Genomic DNA, 19346 nt, shown 5'->3' with positions numbered 1-19346 from the left:
ATGATTGGTTAAGGTATAGCTAAGCAGAACTCAAGTTTTACTATATAATCTGTAGTCAATGAGGAAGTGACTGGGGGTGGGTGTGGGTGGGCATGTGGGTATGTGAGATGGGAACAGGGAATGGGGGTAAGAAAATTGGAATCATGTTTTGCTAAAGGGGGAAATGGGAACAGGGAATGGGAGTAAGGAAGTTGGAATCATGTTTGGCTAAGGGTAGGAATGGGAACAGGGACACAGGTGTAAGGCTCTGTGGTGTCAGAGCTGGGAAGGAGGATACTAAGGAAGGAAACTGGAATCATGCTTGCTGGAAGTTCACCCCAATAAACATCGAATTGTTTGCACCTTTGGACTTCGGGTATTGTTGCTCTCTGTTCATGCGAGAAGGACCAGGGAAGTAAGTGGGTGAAGGAATAAGCCCCCTAACAATAATCAATCCAAACATGAGGATCAATGTACTATTAAATTTTTTGAAGTTGAACATGGGTCAAATTACTTTGGCCTAACAGCCAAAGCGCTCAATCCTCTGTACGAACAAATGCAAGGTTATTTAGCTAGGAACAAAGAAGGCAGACTGTATCTACAGAATGGGAGACTGTATTGCAGCCAATAAATTTAGGAGTCATAGTGGACTAGCAACGGAATAAGATCTTTCAGTGTGATGCTGTCACAAAAAGGGGCCAGTGCAATCCCAGGATATATAAACAACAAATCCTAGTGAGTAGGATTACAGGGGTAAGTTTACCCCCTGTGTATGGCATTGGTGAGACCGATCCATTTTAAAAATGACGCTGAAAAACTGAAGAGTGCAGAAAAGATTCATGAGGGGAAAATGCCTTATACTAAAAGAGACCAATCTGTTCAGTTTGTCAAAAAGAAAACTGAAAGGTATCTTGATTATGGCGTATAAATACCTTCACAGGGAAAATATACCAAGTACAACACCAGAAACTATGTATGGCCTTTATCAATCTGACCAAAGCCTTCGACTGTCAACTGCGAGGCTCTGTTGAAAATCATGTCAAAGTTTGGCTGCCCAAGCAAATCCATCACTATTGTAAGACTCTTCCATGACCAGATGACTGCTTCCATCCTGTGCAGTGGCTCTACCTCTGAACCTTTTGTCATCCCAACCAGCGTAAAACAAGGTTGTGTACTGATACCTACCCTTTTCTCTCCATTTTCTTAGCAGCTATGAAAATGTTAACCCAAGACAGTCTACCAAAAGACATTAGAATCCAATATCGGACTGATGGCAACCTCTTCAAAAACTTTCTTGTCTCTGTGCCAGAACTAAAGTAATACCGGCAACACTAACCAAACTCTAGCATGCAGATGATTGTGGTGTAGTTGCACACTCAAAGGAGTATCTACAAACAGCCCTTAATTGCTTCTCTGAAACTTACAAAAGTCTAGGGCTAACTCTGAACATTGGCAAAACAAAAGTTCTCCACCAGCCAGTTCCCAGTCAGTCATGAATCCCAGCAAGGAAGATCGACATTGACAGAGAACCGGAAAATGTGGAATTCTTGGCCTATTTTGGCAGCCATCTCTCACAGAGGGCAGACACAGACGTTGAGATTGAGTAGAGAATCCCCTGGGCCAGCCTTGACTTTGGCAGACCCTCACCAGGTGCTCAACAATCAAAACACCAGAACACACACTAGACTTAGTTTATAAAGCAGAGGTAATCCCAACTCTCCTCTATGCTTGTGAGACTTGGGTGACCTATAGAAAACACCTGAAAAACATGGAATGCAAGCACCTGCACTTTCTTCGAACGATCCTCAACAAAGTGAGAGGATCACCGCATTAATCTCAGTGTCCTCACAGAGGCCAACATCTTCTGCGTTAAGGCCCTGATTATCCATCACTTGCTGAGGTGGAGCTGGCACTGTGTGTGCAAGCCTGATGTACGCTTACCAAAACAATTGCTGTACACCAAACTCACCAAAGGAGAAAGGAAATGGGGAAGCCAAAAGAAATGCTTTAAAATACATCCTCAAGATAAACATCAAGAGATGTAGCATCAACACCACACACTGGGAGACAGTAGCCCAGGATAGTGATAACTGGCAAAGACTTGTCAGAGAAGGAACATCCACTTTTGAGGAAAATATCCTTGCCCTGGTCACAAAAAAACACCAGAAAAGAAAGGATAGACTGTCATGCAGCAATCGTGGCCCAACCCTGACTTCTATCATCATCTGCAATGTCTGCCAACAAGCCTGGGGCTCAATGATGGACTCCTCAGTCACCGAAGAACTCAAAAAAAGTAAAACGTGTCAAACAGATCATCCTCGACCTCAAGGGATCGCAGACAACGATGATGAATACCAGGTACTATAAGTAAGGCTACATTTTAGTCATGGGTATTTTTTTTTTAAATAAAGTCATAGACAGGTCACGGGCTGTAAACAAAAATTCACCCAAAAATACGCACCTTGACTAAAACTTGGGCAGGGAGGAGTGGTCCAGGGGCATTGCGAGTGGTGGGGGAGGTGGCCCAGGACCCCTGCTGGTGCTGAGGAGGCAGAGGTGTCAGGCTGCAGCGCACAGTCTGGGACCCATGCTGGTGATAGGGGGGTTGGCAGGGCTTCCTACCTAACTAGTTGTCCCTGCATCTCCTCGGCGGCGGAGGCAGGGGCTCTGCTCCTTCCGCCACAAGCAACGGCTGCCGAAGCTTCCATTGGGCATGACTTCCGTGACAGACTCACAGCCTTAACTATAAGCCTCAGAGGCGGGGTCTTTGACAGGAGGAGGAGCAGGGGGCGGGGCCTCATGGCGAAGTCAGAGCCTGGCGCCACTTCAGAGCCTCAGGCAGGTACAAAGCAGTGCCACAGGGAATCCAGGACAAATGCTGTCCCAGAGTCATTCAGTCTGGGACCAGGACTTGAAATGTACATTTTGGGACTGTCCCACTAAATTAGTGACAGGTGGCCCGGCCCGGTCACCTTACCCGCAATGGAAACTTACTTTCCAGATTATGGAAAAACACTGATCTGCCCAGTACCTTTATCTAATGCAGTAGTTCTCAAACAGGGGTCCGGGGGCCCAGGAACAGGTTTCAGGGGGTCCGCCAAGCAGAACCAGTTTTAGACTCTCTGGGGCCCAGGGCAGAAAGCCTAAGCCCTGCTGTGCAGGGCTGAAGCCCAGGGCCCTGAGCCCACCACCTGGGGCTGAAGCAGAAGCCTGATCAACTTAGCTTCGTGGGGTGCCCTGGGCAATTGCCCTGCTTGCTACCCCTTAATGCCAGCCCTAGCTTTTATATGTAGAAAACAGTTGTTGTGAAACAGGTGGGATGTGGAGTTTTTATAGCATGGGGGGGGGCCTCTGAAAGAAAAAGGTTGAGAACCCCGATCTAGTAAAAAAGCAATATCATTCACCATTTTCTAATGTACTAAAAATGTACAATTAAGAAGAATCTGAATATTAACTATATAAATTGTTTCAATAAATGTACCTTCCTAAGTAGCATAAAGATGTACCAAATCTAGGTTAAAGGCTCTATTTAGTTGTAAATCAACATGTTGAATGGTTATGTCAACCAATGAGAATGCACCTCTCTTTAGAAAATAACTGGAGTTCAAATGGAAAAGTTAATTAAAATCAATTATTTAAAACCAAGGCTTTCCACTTGATTTACATGCTGATTTAAATCACCTTCATTTAAATCAATCCACCCTGAGATCAGGCCTAAATTCTATAATGCTTTCACTCAGAAGCAGAAGTTTGACATACTTTTACAAGCCAGTCAAGCACTTTAGTGTATCTGTTTTCAAAATATCTCTATTTATTTATTTGCTAGAGCACATTTTGATTTACTTGCTATGTATTGTGACAAATGTGGAATGTTATATAAAAACTGGGGGAAAATGACTAAATTAAATGCATTTTTAAAACAGTGGCAAGTAGAGAACACTGAATTACTCCAGAGCTTGATTTAAAACAATTGACATGCTGTAGAGCTTAACATTTCATTTTTTTTAAAATGAAGGTAACATTTTAAACATGAACAAAAAGCAGTCAGCAATGTAGTCAGTAACCAACCCTTCACTCAAAAGATATCTCAATCTACACGGACCCTTCTATTCAGAGTTCATAATTTTCAGTAATTCTAAAGACATGAAGAAAGTCACTGTTTTGATCTTTCCACAATGGCACAAGCAACCACACCCTACATATGTGGAAAGAGGAGGATTTTTGAAATCCTACCTAGATATTCTCATCACTTTTTTAAAATCAGCTTATAGTTTTCTCTCTTCAAAAGCTGACAGTCTCATATAATGTTATTTTACACATGTACGCAATGGCATTTGAAAACAAAGTTATACTTTTATCTTCAATAGAAGACAAAACAAACAATAGGCTAGCCGACCACTGAAAGGTTCATCTTACAATGATATATGGTTGACAGCCGTGACCAGCTTCCCAGAAGTAGAGAAATTTTCAGTTAGCGTGCAAAGTTGAGGATAGGAAAGAAAGAGTCAGAAAGTGGTTTCAGGTGAGTTACTAGCATGACAGAACAACTTGGCTAAGGCAACAGGCACATGCCTGTTACACTGACCTCACTAGAGACTACTTTAAATCAAAAGCTTCCAGGTTATCAATTTACAATCCACAAAGGAAGAGCACTAAGAATTGCCAGCAGTACTTAATCTCTTCCCTTAACGTTCCCAAACTGACATTTTTGGAGATTTCATAATAGGTGTTAAATAGCATCTTCAAAAGCACAAGGAAGAGTGTGGCAAAGGGTCAGAAGGAAGAAAGCTATGTGTAAAAGGGGGGCTAAAAAAGGACAAGACCAGGAGAAGGGCAAAAGTTAAACAGTGTGTTTCAGTCTTTAAAATAAATGTGTATCCTCCCAACTTCCAATGGAAGACAAGCAATTTAGAAACTTTTCAGTTAACAAGATTAATCTGAAATTAAAATCCATTGTTACTTAAAACAGAAGCAGGCACATTTTTGGATGCCAGAGCCATCCACCTCCTTTGAAGGAAATTAAATAAAGGGGGTGAGACAAAGTGCAAACATTCTGTTGATGTTAAAGCAAGTAGGTGATGTACTTGATGTTAAATGGCTATGGTTTGGGGGACACACAAGTAAACAAAGAGAAGATATTTTCAAAATCTCTAGCATTTTTCAGGCCGCACTTATGTGTAGCCATGCAGTGGAACTAATCCTGTATTTCTCGCATACACAAGGCTCTGTACGAAGAAAACAAGAGTTTGGGGTATAGAAGTAATGCAGAATGTAGTCAACATCATGAAACGCCACAAACTACATAACAATTTGGCACAGAATCATCATACTTGCCATAGAAAATACCATCAGGTGATGCAGAATTAGAGAGGCTGTTATACAGGCCATTATTACAATCAAACATATATCCTTTAGGCAACATTTCCACAAAAGAAACCAGACCACAAGCATAGAAATAAATCACATTAATTGATTTGATCTGATTTGATTTTTAAAAACTGCAAGAGTGCCCTATAAATATTCTTCAAATAACAGAAATAAGGCTATATTTAGGTAGTTCACCATGTAACTATTAGGAGCCACATTTTTATTTTTAAATCACCCTGAAAAGAAAACTCCTACTGTCAGATACTGTCGGCCACATTAAATAGAGGATATCACTACATCTCAGCACCTATTTTCATTGGTCAGTTTCTTTTATAATTCTATGAGAGTTATTTGAACATGCTTGGTTTACATTTAGTTTAATTTTTTAAAACTTTCAGAAGCAAAGACATATCATGATCCCTAAAAGTAAGTTGTCTTAATAGGAAATTAATATTCCAAAACAACAACTTTGCAATGGAATATAAAATATGTATAACACATGCATCATTAAGTGTTATTATTCACTTAAAATTACTATTAAATCAAGAACAACCTGTGTTGATCATGGTGATTTCAAGAAAAATGCTAGCACTAACAATTTAGAAAATAGAAATAGTGCTCTCAGTCCTGTAAGGGGTTCTTCATAGACAGACTTGTGTCCAATTTACTTTTTACTGATTGTGCTTTTAACTTTTTGCATTTCACTCAGTTTGGACAATGAAAAATAGAGGAGGTGTATTAACTCGTTTATATGCAGTTCCACTGTTTCTTCCAGTTAACCCAATGTTGCAATGTTTGGGTAGCAACAACAGTAAGGTTACATTTAAATCCAAAACAAATTTTCCATTCAAGTTCAAAAATACATTTATTAGGTTTTTAAAAAATATTCACACAAACATTAATATTTGGAACGAAAGTACAACAGCATTCCTTTAAATTTAAAACCTAAATAGATAAGAATTTAAAAATAAGAGGTAACAAAAAATTCCTAAAATTTGTATTCAAAGTCATTTTTCTTAACAGAAGGAGCCAAATAGATGGTAGGAATATAGTTTACTTGGGAGCATTTGTGCAAGGTAAGCGAGGAAATCAGAAGCAACTGGCAACATAAGTTATGCTCTAGGACAACATCCTATTTCAAATTCTATTCTGCAGAGAGGTCTTACGTTTACATTCCATTTTTGAGCAAAAGTGAGCAGGGAAGCAACAGTCACTTGTGGGGCCTCAATTAACTCAGAGGAAATAGGGCATGGTTGAAAATACTGATCTGTTAGAACTAAGTTTTTACACTTAAACTCTCAAAATTGTAAAACCCTATGAAAACTTTAAGGCATCTATCTTCTTGAGGGGACATAACAGGTCAGTTTAAAGTGCTTTTGGTAAGACTGAAGCTGTGTCCACACTATGCAGCTTTTAGCAACACGGCTGTGCCACTACAGCAGTGCCGCTAAAAGATATGCAGCGTAGCTCTTTGCCAGCAGGAGAGCGCTCCTGCCGACAAAGAGCTGTTCACATCAGCGCTTGTTGTCGGCAAAACTTTTGTCTTCCTGTGCGTCTTTGTTTTTTTTTTAAACACCTCTGAAGGACGGAAGTTTTGCCTTTCACTTGCCAGTGTAGACAAAGCCTAACTTGCACTTGCAAAAAACTGACAGCTTTGGCAGAGACTGTTTGGCATAAACTTTGAAAATTAACAATTACATTCCTCATGGTGGCCAAGATCAAATGTTGTATAAGTTTAATACACTCCTATACTCCCATGAAGGAACTGCACTTGCAGAGAACTTAGGAAAGGTGATAGACTCTATAGTCTAAAAGAACTTTTCTATCTTCATAATTACACTAACTCACTTAATGTATAAATTAAGGCAGTTATCTAAAAGCTAAACTGTCAAGAGGAAGCTGAAATCTTTACTCACAACAATGAAATGCTTAAAGGCCAATTAAGCCATATTACACAACTTTTTAAAAGGAGAGAGAACACTCATGAAATCACCTTTTATAAAGGAACATTGCAACGTATAGCTACCATACCTTCTATTCTCAAATACAGTTTATCATCTTAAACAAAAAAGGCTTTCCAGCAAAGGAAGGTCCAAGAGATGGTATGAAGTCACATTTTATCCTCACTGTAGAACAGTTTACGAAATGTAAAACATAGTGCTAGCTAATTTCGTGGGTAAAACTATGATCTGTGTTTTGCAGAAGGTCAGACTTAGTTCCTCTGGCTGTAAAAATATGCTATTCAGTGAATTCATTAATTGAATTTTGTCAGGTTTTGGAAAGTAAATGTTTCTGGTATTTGTCCAAGTCTCTTTTAATTGAGTATTTTATTATTTAAAAACAAAAATTTAGGTCTTCAATTAACAACTGGATATCATTTTAAAGGATTAGTATTCAGGCAAAGTGATACTAGTACATAGCTATATTGCCACGTAATCTTGGGGGAAATAATTTTTCATTTACAGTCATGTGCACAATAGGGAGTATAGCAATGCATACCAACACAGTTCATGAAAAGCTCAGAATCCAAAAGATTTGGGCTCAAAGAGTGCAAAACATAGGGAAAACAAAGATTAATCAATTAAAGTACTGTGTTTTAGAAAAATGAAGTAAAATAAATCAAATAGTATATTTCGACATAAAAGTTGCACTTTTAATTGCAGGCAACTAAATCTCTCCAAAATAAATCTAAATTAAAAAAGAATACTTCAAAAATTATCACTGAGTATTTATCTGATACAAGTCAATGCACATTAAGTCTAACAATGTTTACTTCACAGGTTAAGAACTAGTGAGCTATTTCCTCCCCCCAGTAATTTTGAAAGATAAGCTTCATTTTAGGAAGTGGGTATCAACCATGTTGTGCAGGATTTCACTTTGACTCCAAAAATAGAAGGAAAAATGGAAAGCAAAACACTGCTCTTAAATTACTACAGAAAGATAATCCATGAAACCACAAGCTTTATCTACTCATTCAAAGATGTGACAGGCAGCAGCAATTCATCAGCATAATACTAAGCAAAATAGATTAGTTTACATATCTACATGCAGATAAAACAGATCTCAAATATGTCAGGAATCTATTCAGAATTATGAAGAAGTTGGAGAGGGGAAAGTGTCTGATTTCAGTGGATGCTTTCGAATATCACTTAATCCAAGTTTGTGTTTATATATCAGAACAAAAAAAAAAAAAAAAAAAACTAGTGACACCAAAAGAAAACTTAAGCACCCAAAAAAACGATAGTGTGTAATTACTTCATTCTACTTGAACTAAAGTTTCTAGAGGAGTTTCTTACCTGTCCAATAAACTATGTTCACCCATGTTTTTTATTTTTATATATGTTCGCGCGTACATATATATATACACACACACACATACAGAACCTATATCTATCTGTGTGTGCGCATACAGACACACACGCAGAGAAGGTTGTATTTTTGTATACATTATATTAAAATACTCAACCTACAGCAACAGATTTTTAAAGCAACTGTTCATATACTATCATTTATGTGCTGTAAATGTTTACTTTGAAAGGCGCTACATTAAAAGAAATTATGCATATTCAATATATTTTCAAAAAATGTTTTTCTGAATACATGTGCACATAGATAAAATTCCAGCCAAAGCAACTGGCTTAATTAATTAATGTTTATAAAGTGCTTTGAGAAGTCTTTAAGAGAAAGTGCTCAGTACTATTGCTGAATGAAAAGAACTCCATTTAAATAACTTTCAAGGTTTGATTTACCTTCACTCAAAAGAAGTTAGGAATTAATCTTTGTCCTATTACAACTCAACTAGTACTGTATAAACGCCATATCTCTAGATCATTAGTTCAAATCCAAGTCAGCTTAATAGTGATGAAAAGTTGTTTGTGACTATGTGAAGCCAGTAGCTTCAGATTAACTCCTAGTATACCTCACAAGCCATCAATATATCATTATTTGAGGGTGTGTCCCATTCAGTATTTCGGGCTGAAAAAAGTCTAAGGCTGATTACAAGTGAATTTATTGGCTCATAATATGTTTGTTATCAAATTAACAGGAAGTTCCATCAAGAGATATTTACGTTTTTAATATTCAAGTTTTAAATGGGGAAAAAAAAAAAAAACCTACCAGAATAGCAAGAGTCAAAATTACTGAGAGGTGAATTAGCGAAGTTGAACCAGGCCTACAGTATTGGAAGGGGGTTCATTTGCCTTCCAAATGGAACTGGAATAAAGGAGCACCCTCTCGAGCACTGGAAATACAGAATATGTCCCACTAATAGTTCTCCAGCACAGGCTTCTCTCACTCCTTTGCGCTGATCAGTTACTGTATGCTCAATAGTCAAGCTGTTAGCACCATCGCTCTCCTTAATTCATTAATTCCTTGAGTCATTAAGTGGTAAAGGCCTGTGCTTTTGGCAGTAAGAGTTCCCAATTCAATACCCACCAACAATCGATGGAGGGGTCCCTAAAGTTGTAAGCGGATTTGAAGGTCTGTAGACCTCAGGCTCTCAGGACAAGCTTCCTCTGACAGTGTGATGTCTAACACGCTGAATCTTATTTACTTCTACTGATTACTCCCTCTATGTAGAGGCAAAAAGAAAAGGAGTACTTGTGGCACCTTAGAGACTAACCAATTTATTTGAGCATAAGCTTTCGTGAGCTACAGCTCACTTCATCAGATGCAATGAAGTGAGCTGTAGCTCACAAAAGCTTATGCTCAAATAAATTGGTTAGTCTCTAAGATGCCACAAGTACTCCTTTTCTTTTTGCGAATACAGACTAACACGGCTGTTACTCTGAAATCTATGTAGAGGGTAAGAGACATTACTGCTGCTATCAGCTAATGGAGTTACTCCTTTAGTTAACATGGTATAGGCCTGTGCTTTTGTCCTGGAGGTCCCAAGTTCACTCCCAGCTGACCAACGAGGGCACAGATTGTTGCACGACGGCAGCCCTGGCTTTAATCTTTCACACGCTTAATGAATGCGTACAATTGTGTCTTTCACTTTACTGTAGTTCTGTATTTGCTATAGAGACATCATATTCTGAAGCCTGTAATACACACCCACATACAAAGGACAAGGAATTGCATAATCAGAAAAAATATTCAGTTATTTTATAGTGCCTGTACAGCATTCCTGCAGTGATTAGTTATTCAGTATTACTGGCACTAATTACTTCCATTAACAGGCTCAGAGAGGCAGGGGACAAATAAGCAGAGAGCTTGAGCTACTCGCTCACCTTTAAGCATAAAATGCGAGGCTCACTGACAGGGCAACCAATGAGGCTACCTCTACTTATCAACTTTTACCGAGGAAAGAAAAAAATTACTGTTTTTAAATTACAGGTCTTTTAAAAATATGTATTTCATTTCTTAAAGCAGGAAAATTCAGCAGTAATCCTAATCTCAAAACAAACATTTATATGGCTAAAATAATCAGCTGGTGTAAAAATAATCATTCAGACCAACCACAGGATTTAAGTATGTCTACAGGTTGCTAATCTCTTTAACAAACTACTTCAACATTTCATTGTCTGGGGTGTTCCTAACATTTTATGATAGATCTGCAAGAGAAACTTTTGACTCGTTCATCTTTTTTGACCTCTCACTTTATAAATTTTTCACCAATGGTCATATAAAGGAAGGCTGGAAAACTGGGAACAACCATTCAAGACAACACCAAGACCGGTTATCCTTTTTCCCCTCAAATGCTTCCTTTCTGTTCTTGTTCCGATATGCAGCCAAACTATTTCTTCTATTCAGAAAAGTTTGCTTATAATTCCAAGAGCCTCTAACATGAGCTTCCTCCAGCAGTGCCATTTATAGACCCAAGCACAAGGTACTTCTAGCTGTCTGGATTTTAAACTTATTAAAAGAACAATAGTTTTCCCCATTCACGCTGCTTCAGGCCACCTCAGAAACAGCACTGCCACATAGCCATAACCTGAACTCTAGGATTTTTAATGATGTGTAATTTGACAACAGCAGTCTTCTGGAACAGGACCTAGTCATGATTCAGGTAGGAAACTAAGTGAAATGCTGCTGAAACAGTTCTGAAATGCAATTTCCCACCTCATATATATATATTCCATAAAGCGACTGCACCTCTTCTTGGAAGAGGATTCAAAGCTAGTAGTTCACAACCTGAACACTGAGGCATAACAGGAAAACTAATTTACGAGAGGTCAAAGTCAGATTACTTTTACCATTTCTTATAGACAAAAGGCAGTGATCACTGTTATTCTATCCACTACCTCAGGCAGGTGATTATTTAGAGCACATGCATCCAAGCCTCTATCTGGTTGATAATTCCTTCAGACATGTGGAGAGTTAGCAGCTGTCTCATTTCACTTGACACTCCTTTCTGACAAGTTTCAGTTTAAAGCAGTGACTGTTACAACACACACAAACTCCCCAGAGCAGTGACCTTCTCCTCCCAGTCTCCTCTGATGCTCCAAATAGTGGTAAATCAAAACAAACTACAACCACTGAAGTTTATACAGATTCATGATCTCCCACTCCTCTGGAAACAGGAAGGAGCAGAAAGAAAAGCAGAATTATTGTTTAGGAAAGAAATGTATGGAATAATTGGTTTTTAAATATTAACTAGCTAGGAAATTAGTGACTCGAAGGTAATAAGCAGTCATTTAAAAAAAGCAGAGAGGCCTACAAAACTCCTAAAGAGGAGCCAGGAAACATTACAAAATACCACTCAGTATTATTCTATAGCTCTTATCAATCTACAATTACAATAAAAGTTTTGCTCAAGTAATGCTTTCAGGATTTAACCATTGATAAAAACTGGTAAGTAACACAAAGAGGTCAAGGGAGTAGGCAGAGCAGATGGTTTATTCATAAGAAACCTTACAAAATGCATGCAGAAAAGGTTAAGATGTCTGTAAAAAGAATTCCAGGACACTTTCTAATCTAAATAGTATATTTAAGTTCAGTTTCACATGCAAATAACCTTTTACTTAAGTTGGAAAGAAAGTATTTGAATAAAGATAAATTTGCACAAGAATATGCTTTAATGTAATAAATTTCCCAACAAATCTCCCTGGTTTCAGTCCTAGATTCTGCAGTTATATAGGAATATTTCAGTTCTGCAGGTTCCCTAGTTCCTCACTTATTTTAGTCAAGATGCAGATAATTTAGTAAATAAAAAAAAGACGACAGAGGATTAATGTGTGTACTAGAGTCATTAGGGAAATCAAAACAGGATTTGCTTTTCGAAATTCATATTCTTTAGAAAAGAAACTGGCAGTGATGGGGAGGGAGGGATTAGTCTATTCCAATTAGCAAGCAGAACCCTAGCACAAATGCAAAGGAAACTCCAGGAAAGTCCATTTTACATTACTTTACAATGGGATAGCAGTTCTAAATGCAAAGCAGTAGCTTATAATACTCCCAAAATGAGTTGGAAAATTTCAGAGGCAAGACAAAAATTTCATCAAAAATACCCAGAAACAAAATGTTTTCAACATGTTCAGAAACGTTTATTCCATTTCCTAATTGTCTCTGATCACTCGGTACTTCGACTGGCTATTGCAGCATTTATTTCAGGCAACAGGATGGAACTAGTTAGGAAGATATAAAGTAACAGAATATGCTTATAAATTCTGAAAGGCAATATCCATTTCTAACAAAATATTAGTTGAGATACAGTGTTTCATATCGTTAGTAATACAGAGAGAAGAGTTTAGTAGGGAATCTGATTTTCTTCCTCCAACTGAAGATGGACAAGTAATCTCGCCTGTGCATAGAGGAAAGACAAAAGGTATTCCTGATTTGTTCTCCATCCACAAAAAAGTATGGCTATCAGTTAAAGAGAAAGAAACAATTACAGCTATTACTAATTACACTTAGGCCTGATCTTCCTGCTAAAAGATCCCAATTCCAATGTTCTTCCCAACATTGAAGGGAGTGCAACTGATGCCTGTTAAATGGTTCCTTTTTACATTCACTTCCTGATGCGAGTCAAAAACTGAACCAAATAAGCTCTCCCTAGCTCAATGAGACTAAAATGCAGTTGGTTAACTTCTTCTAGGTTTTGATGTCCTTGCTGAATACAAAATTAGAAAATCATATGTTTGTGGGGGCAGGTAGGCTAGCCTGCTTTGGACAGTTCTCTAAATGAAGTAATTTAGACTGAGGTGTCTTTTGTGATTAAATTTTTTAAAAGGCAATGTGACGTGGTGGTTAGAGCAAGGGACCTGGAGTCAGGAAATGCTGGATCTACCCCACTACTCTGCCGCTGTCTCACTGTGATCTTAGGCAAGTCACAACTACTGCCTTGTTATCCTCACCTGTAAAATGGGGAAAATATTTACTCACCTGTGTAAACCACAAAAATCCTACCCTTGTGAAGATTAAGCCTAAAGTTTACAAAATTAAAAAAACTCTGCTGACATATTCGTTAGATATAATTCCAAAATAAAACCAACCACCCTTATGAAACAGACAAGTTTGTACAGCTCCACTGTTCATCACCTGAGAACTGTTTCCCAAAAGCTAATCTTCTAGAAATGAGTACCAGCATGTTTAATTATAAATGTGTACGAAAGTTCTGTCTGATCATTTTGTTTTACACAATCTGTTCTGTGCATTTTAAACTTCAGCTCTAGGAGGTCCTGAAACCTATTTTGCCATCACTGATTTCTTGGCCTTAATTCCATTAAGAAAAAGCAATTATGGAAGCCAAGCCTGCCTGCTTCCTTTAGTAGAAGCAACTTGCTCTTATTATGAATCACAGTATAAACTTTTACTTTCATTTAACTATAAAGCATTTTTTCCAATATTACATTTGCCAGCTTAAATGACAGCACAACAATATAAATTTTTAAAACACTATTTCCTACATTATCTCAACTGCCTCTCCCCTCCTCTTCTCTCACAAGTATGGACAACTCTGATTAAAAGAAAATGATTACACACACTTCAGGCCCAGTTGAGCTGTGCTTACTCACAATGAGTAAAAAGTAGTCCTACTGAACTCAAAGGGAATACATACACCACAACGAACTATCCAGCAAACATGACAAAATTAGGCCCCACCCAGTGCCCCAGGCGTTCCACATAAAAGTTAACTTTGGTAAGACATTTAGCTTTTCATCTTTAATATGCAACTACAAACAAAAGTAATGGTAAAATGATCAACCAGTAATCCAACGAGTGAAATTCTAATTCGGAAATAGATCTTTCTTTATAGCAATAGTGTAACAGAAATATGAAACCAAGCTACACAAAGAAAACCCAATCCCATTTGGTGCCTTTATCTCTGCTATGAAATTAATCCAAATACAAGCAGCACTGTTGCAATGATTCAGATTAAATTAATATCGACAATGTCTTTGGAAATGCATAAAAATATAAAGAATTCCTCCAGAATCAACAGTATTGACTATTCAGATGAGGGGAAAAAACCATATGATCCAATAATTTAATATTAAATTAACGGATTTTAAGTGGTTCTGCTAAACATCAGGAGGATCCAACAAGCTTCAGGAAAAAGCTATACATAAATTCCAGATTTGGAAGACAATGAATTACAATTTTATTTAGACCAAAACAAAAATGATCAATATTAACTGATCACAGTCCATTGCACATTACACACTTCAGGGGTATTTCCAATGCACTAAATCAGATACAGTTTTGCAAAGAAAACTACTAAATTAAATATTAACAATAAACTAAGACCCCAAAGCTGCACTGAGCTACAGGTGGGCAGATCCATGTTTGTTGAAGAACCCTATTTATGCCAGTGGGATTCCATGCTGCTGCAAGGGTCTGTACATGTGGTTATCAAGACAGAATTGGGTCCTAATTCAAGCAAGGTCAAAAAGGGATAGATATTTCTATACATAACAGACGATAAAGCAAGAAAAATACCCATACAGACAAACCAAATGTGGTCTTATATTACAGTAGCATTGTAACTTCTTCCCAAATATCTGCAACAATTTTCACAAAGAGGGTAACATTCCCACCTTAAGTTGATTACCAGTAATTTAGAAACAGTTTTTTCAGTTTTTTTTTTTTTTTACTGTAGACTTTTTATTTATTTGAACATTTATTTCTAAAACCTTGATTCTACTCTGGTATATTTGTACATTTGTTTCCTTTTTTTCAGAACTATATTCAGTTTATTTCTTCCTTTAGCTTTGTACAAAATCATGAAATACGTATGGAGAATAAATTTACAGTACCAAAGTTCCTTCAAGCCTACACATTTTAGAACATTGGCTCCAATCAAGATCAGGGTTTCACTGTGCTAGGCACTATACACACACATAGTAAGAAACAGTAAATAAGTAAATAAGAGACCAAGACAACATTTATTATTCCCATTTTACAGATGGGAACCAAGGCACAGAGAGATTACATGACTCTGCCAAGGTTGCACAGAAAGTCTGGCAAAGAACCAGGAAATGAACCCAGATCTTCCCAGTTCCAAAACAGTGCGTAAACCACAAGATGGGCCTTCCTTACGCTGTTATCAAAAGGATTAATGGCATAAAGCTAAACTTGAACACAACATTTATTACATCCCAATTCTGCAGTTGGATTAGTGTAAGTGGACCCTCATACGAAGTATCAGAATTTTTAAGATGTAAAGCATCATGAAAGTGTAAAATGTCTACAAAAAAAGCACCAACTCAAATAATTCAGATGGACATATGCAGTGAGTTCTGTTTCTTCACAAAGCCATGCCTATGAGATGTGCAAGCAGTCTTATGGGAAAATGGCCATAACTGATTATTTGCTTAACGTTCTGCTCTTAAGCAAAAAATATATTCAGAGCACCAAGTACAGAGATCATTTAACAGGTAACTGAACAGATCAGTACACAATGCTCTCCTCCTCATGCCCCCACCCTAAATGGGGTGGGGGGGGAAGATCTTTTCCTGCTCTGCTCTATTTTTACAATCTGGTGCATTGGTATTTTGGATGATTTCCAAAAGTATTCTTTACTGGGCTCCACAAGTAAGTGCCAGATTTCCAAATTATTTTAGTGCACTCTCTTACACTGCTTCACAGAACACCACAGAATTAATAAGGGATCCAGCAGTCACAACTTTTCAAATGCAAATATGTTGCAATCTGGTAAATACAGCCCTGAAAAATCCCTCCCCCAACATCTAAAATCCAGGACACAACTTTTGTTCCCACAAATCAAAACTGAAGGTTACAGCAACTCGTGAACAGAATCTCCTTAATGAAACTGCCAAAAATATTATGGACTTTTCAGTTTCTTGCATCCCACCACTAATCAATCTCATCTAACAGTTGAGGAAAGCATAAATCTTTAAACATATATGAAACTACTAATGATCTTTTGCCTCTAAAAGAGTAATGCTATTACCCCTAAATCCTCTAACAGGGTGTGGATAGAGAAACTTGGGGTCTGATTCTGATCTCCCACTGATACAACTTCATTGATGTTATTGGCATCTTACACAGTTGCAAGTGAAAGGAGAATCAGGCTACTGGACTTTTTTTTAAAGAGCTTCCAAAAGTAGAGGAGGCAACATTAAGACGCTGCTTGTCTCTTAAAAAAAGCACACAAACAACTCATTGTTTGAGCCCATGCTTAATCCAAAGTAGACAGGGTGGGGCAGGGATTTCAGGATAGGGATATTTTATTTGTACCTGTTATCTCCCTGTTTGATGTTTGAAGGGGGAGGGTGCAGCACAGTCTGATTCCCTTGCATCTCCACAATACATTTGCTGTTCAACTCCAACTCTAGAAGAGAACATGCCAGACGGCTTTACCTATCAGAATAGCCCCTCGTGCACAGAAGGGACCCACGTGCACCCCTCTCCATCCCGCCAAACTGGGCTTCCCCCAACGTCTCCCCAGAGCTACTTGCCGAACAACCCTTACCCCCACACTACTACTGGGGTATGTGTGTGGGGGGAGGAGAGTTTGGTATTTCTCCCCAGAGCCTGAAGCTCCCCTAGCTAATCCCCAGGGCTGTTTGGAGAACTGCCCTCCTTAGGAGGAGGTTCTCCAGGCAGCCCTGCGGAGAAGATGGGGGAGTCGCAGGCTCACCCTGGACCTCCACCAGCTGAGGGAAGGTGTGTGCACCCGGGGGGGGGGGGGGAGAGGGGAAGAGATGGGAGAGTGCTCAAAGTGGTCTGAAAAAGCAGGGTCCGCCCCCGCGGGAGCAGCGGCTGTGACAAGGGACGCTTCAGCCGCACCCCTGAAGGGTGACCTTTTGCTCACTGATTGTTGTGGGGTCCGTGAGCGCTGACAACCCCCCCTGACCCCCACCCGGCTTCGGGCGCTGGGGCGGGGGTGCGCCCGCTCAGCCACGGTGGGGAGAAGCAGCGGTGGGGGTGCCCAGCCGGGGGGGGGGGCGGCGGGCGCTCCCCGCGGGCAGCCGGCGGCTCGGTTTACCTCTGCGGTTCATGGGCCGGACCCTGACGGCCACCTTCACCTTGATCTCCGACATCTTCCCCGGCGGCGCCCAGCTCCCTCCGCGCTGCCGCCGCTGCTGCCCGGGGGCCGCTCACAGGGACGGGTCGCTGCCAGCCCCGCGCTGCCCGCGGCGAGGCGCAGCCCCAAGGTCCATCCCCAGTGCGCGGGGTGGGGGGGAGAAGGGGAGCGGCGGCCGAGCAGCCCCGGGCGGCCTCTGCCTGTCTGACTCCGCGTCTGTCCGCCTCTAGCCTCGTTTGCATAACAGCTCCCGCCGCTCCGCTCCCCTGCGCCGCCGCTGCTGCGGCTGCCGCCTCCCCGTCCCGACCGCCATCTTCCGCCCACAACGGCCAGCGGCTGCCTCGCCGAACAGACCGCAGCCGCCTAGGAGACGGGCGGGTTAACGCGGGGGAGGGGGGGGGAGAGGTTGTTCCGGAAAGACACGGAAACAGCCGAGTGTCTTCGAGGCAGGGGGAGTGGAAAGGAGTGTCCCAGGGTAACCCCGCCGCCGCCTAGGTATGCGTATATCCTTCGCGCCCCGAGTGCTTTGCGGTCCCCCCCCCCCGCGGACCCCTCAGCGCATGCGCAGAGGGAACAGCGCCATCGCAAAGAGCTGCCTGCCCGTACTTTGCCCCTGTGGCGCGCGCGTAGGGCGAGGTGGGAGGGAGCCGAGCGCTGCGCGCGCAGCCGCCGGGGCGGGTGAAACAGGGCGTGGCGGGTGTGAGGCGGAGAGGGGGGGGCGGTGGGACCAAAGGGTGGCAGAGCAGAGCAGTGGCTGGAGGCGCCTGGAGAAGACAGCGGAGAGCAGACCTCTCCGAGGCAGAAAGTCCCCCGTGAAGCGCCAGGCCCCCCACTCATAGATCGTGCAGGGTTTGACTTTGGGGGCTCCTTAGTGTCTGAGGAGTGGAAGGATCATCTGCTTGAGGAAAGGTGAAAGCTCCCAGGTGCTCTTGCTCCCCGGGTGGCATGGGAGACGCACCAAGGAAGCGGAGGACCAGACTTGACCTCTCGAGGGCCCTTCCATCTCAGGGTTCTGTGATAACATCAGACTGCAAGATTCACGAGCCCTTGGAGCCCTCTAGGAAGATTGCGCTCTTTGAGGTGATGCTGCGCGCTGTCATGCACTGCTTGTAAACCACATAGTCCATATGCTGATTGTGCTGGTCCAGAAGAGAAATGGGAAAATAAGGATGATTATAGACTACTCTACCTTAAGTAGATGCGCTGTGATTGATGAGTGCACCATGACTCTATGCCTTGAACCGTTTGCTAGGGAGCCAGTGGTTCTTGATGGTGAATCTTTGATGTGCATATTACCTCATCCCCCTGAGACAAGATGATAGAGAGAAAACCACATTCTCTGCCCTTTAGGTTTCTGTTTGAACACATGCCCCCAGGAATATCTGGAGTGCCTACCACATGCCACTGTCTTATAGAGAAAAGTTGTGGGAGACATGAACCTATTACAAGTATTAGTTTATTTATTTGGATGATGTGACTGTGTTTGGAAAAACTCTGGAGGAACAGGAAGAACGACTTCTAAAAGTGTTAGGCTGATTGGAAGCAGGACCTGCACTGAAGAGGAACA

General features: G+C 40.7%; 1 protein-coding gene across 5 annotated transcripts in view; it reads right to left on the bottom strand.

Annotated features, from left to right (window-relative positions):
* Positions 1–18311, bottom strand: part of KIF13A (kinesin family member 13A) — a 217305-nt gene extending 198994 nt beyond the window's left edge. For 3 of the 5 annotated variants that reach the window (XM_048839953.2, XM_048839951.2, XM_048839954.2), the window contains exons 1-2: positions 17741–18310; positions 16990–17083 (exon numbers count right to left, since the gene is read on the bottom strand). In XM_048839953.2, the coding sequence (XP_048695910.1) occupies positions 16990–17083; positions 17741–17795 (149 nt within the window). In that variant the 5' untranslated portion in view covers positions 17796–18310. Of the gene's footprint in view, positions 1–16989; positions 17084–17740 lie in introns of all 5 variants that reach the window. The other 2 variants (XM_048839950.2, XM_048839952.2) reach the window with 1 other exon arrangement.
* Positions 18312–19346: the final 1035 nt, after the last annotated feature.

The sequence above is a fragment of the Caretta caretta genome, chromosome 2, assembly GCF_965140235.1.
Source record: "Caretta caretta isolate rCarCar2 chromosome 2, rCarCar1.hap1, whole genome shotgun sequence".
Classification (NCBI taxonomy): Eukaryota; Metazoa; Chordata; order Testudines; family Cheloniidae; genus Caretta; species Caretta caretta.
This window is presented reverse-complemented; position numbering and strand designations above follow the sequence as displayed.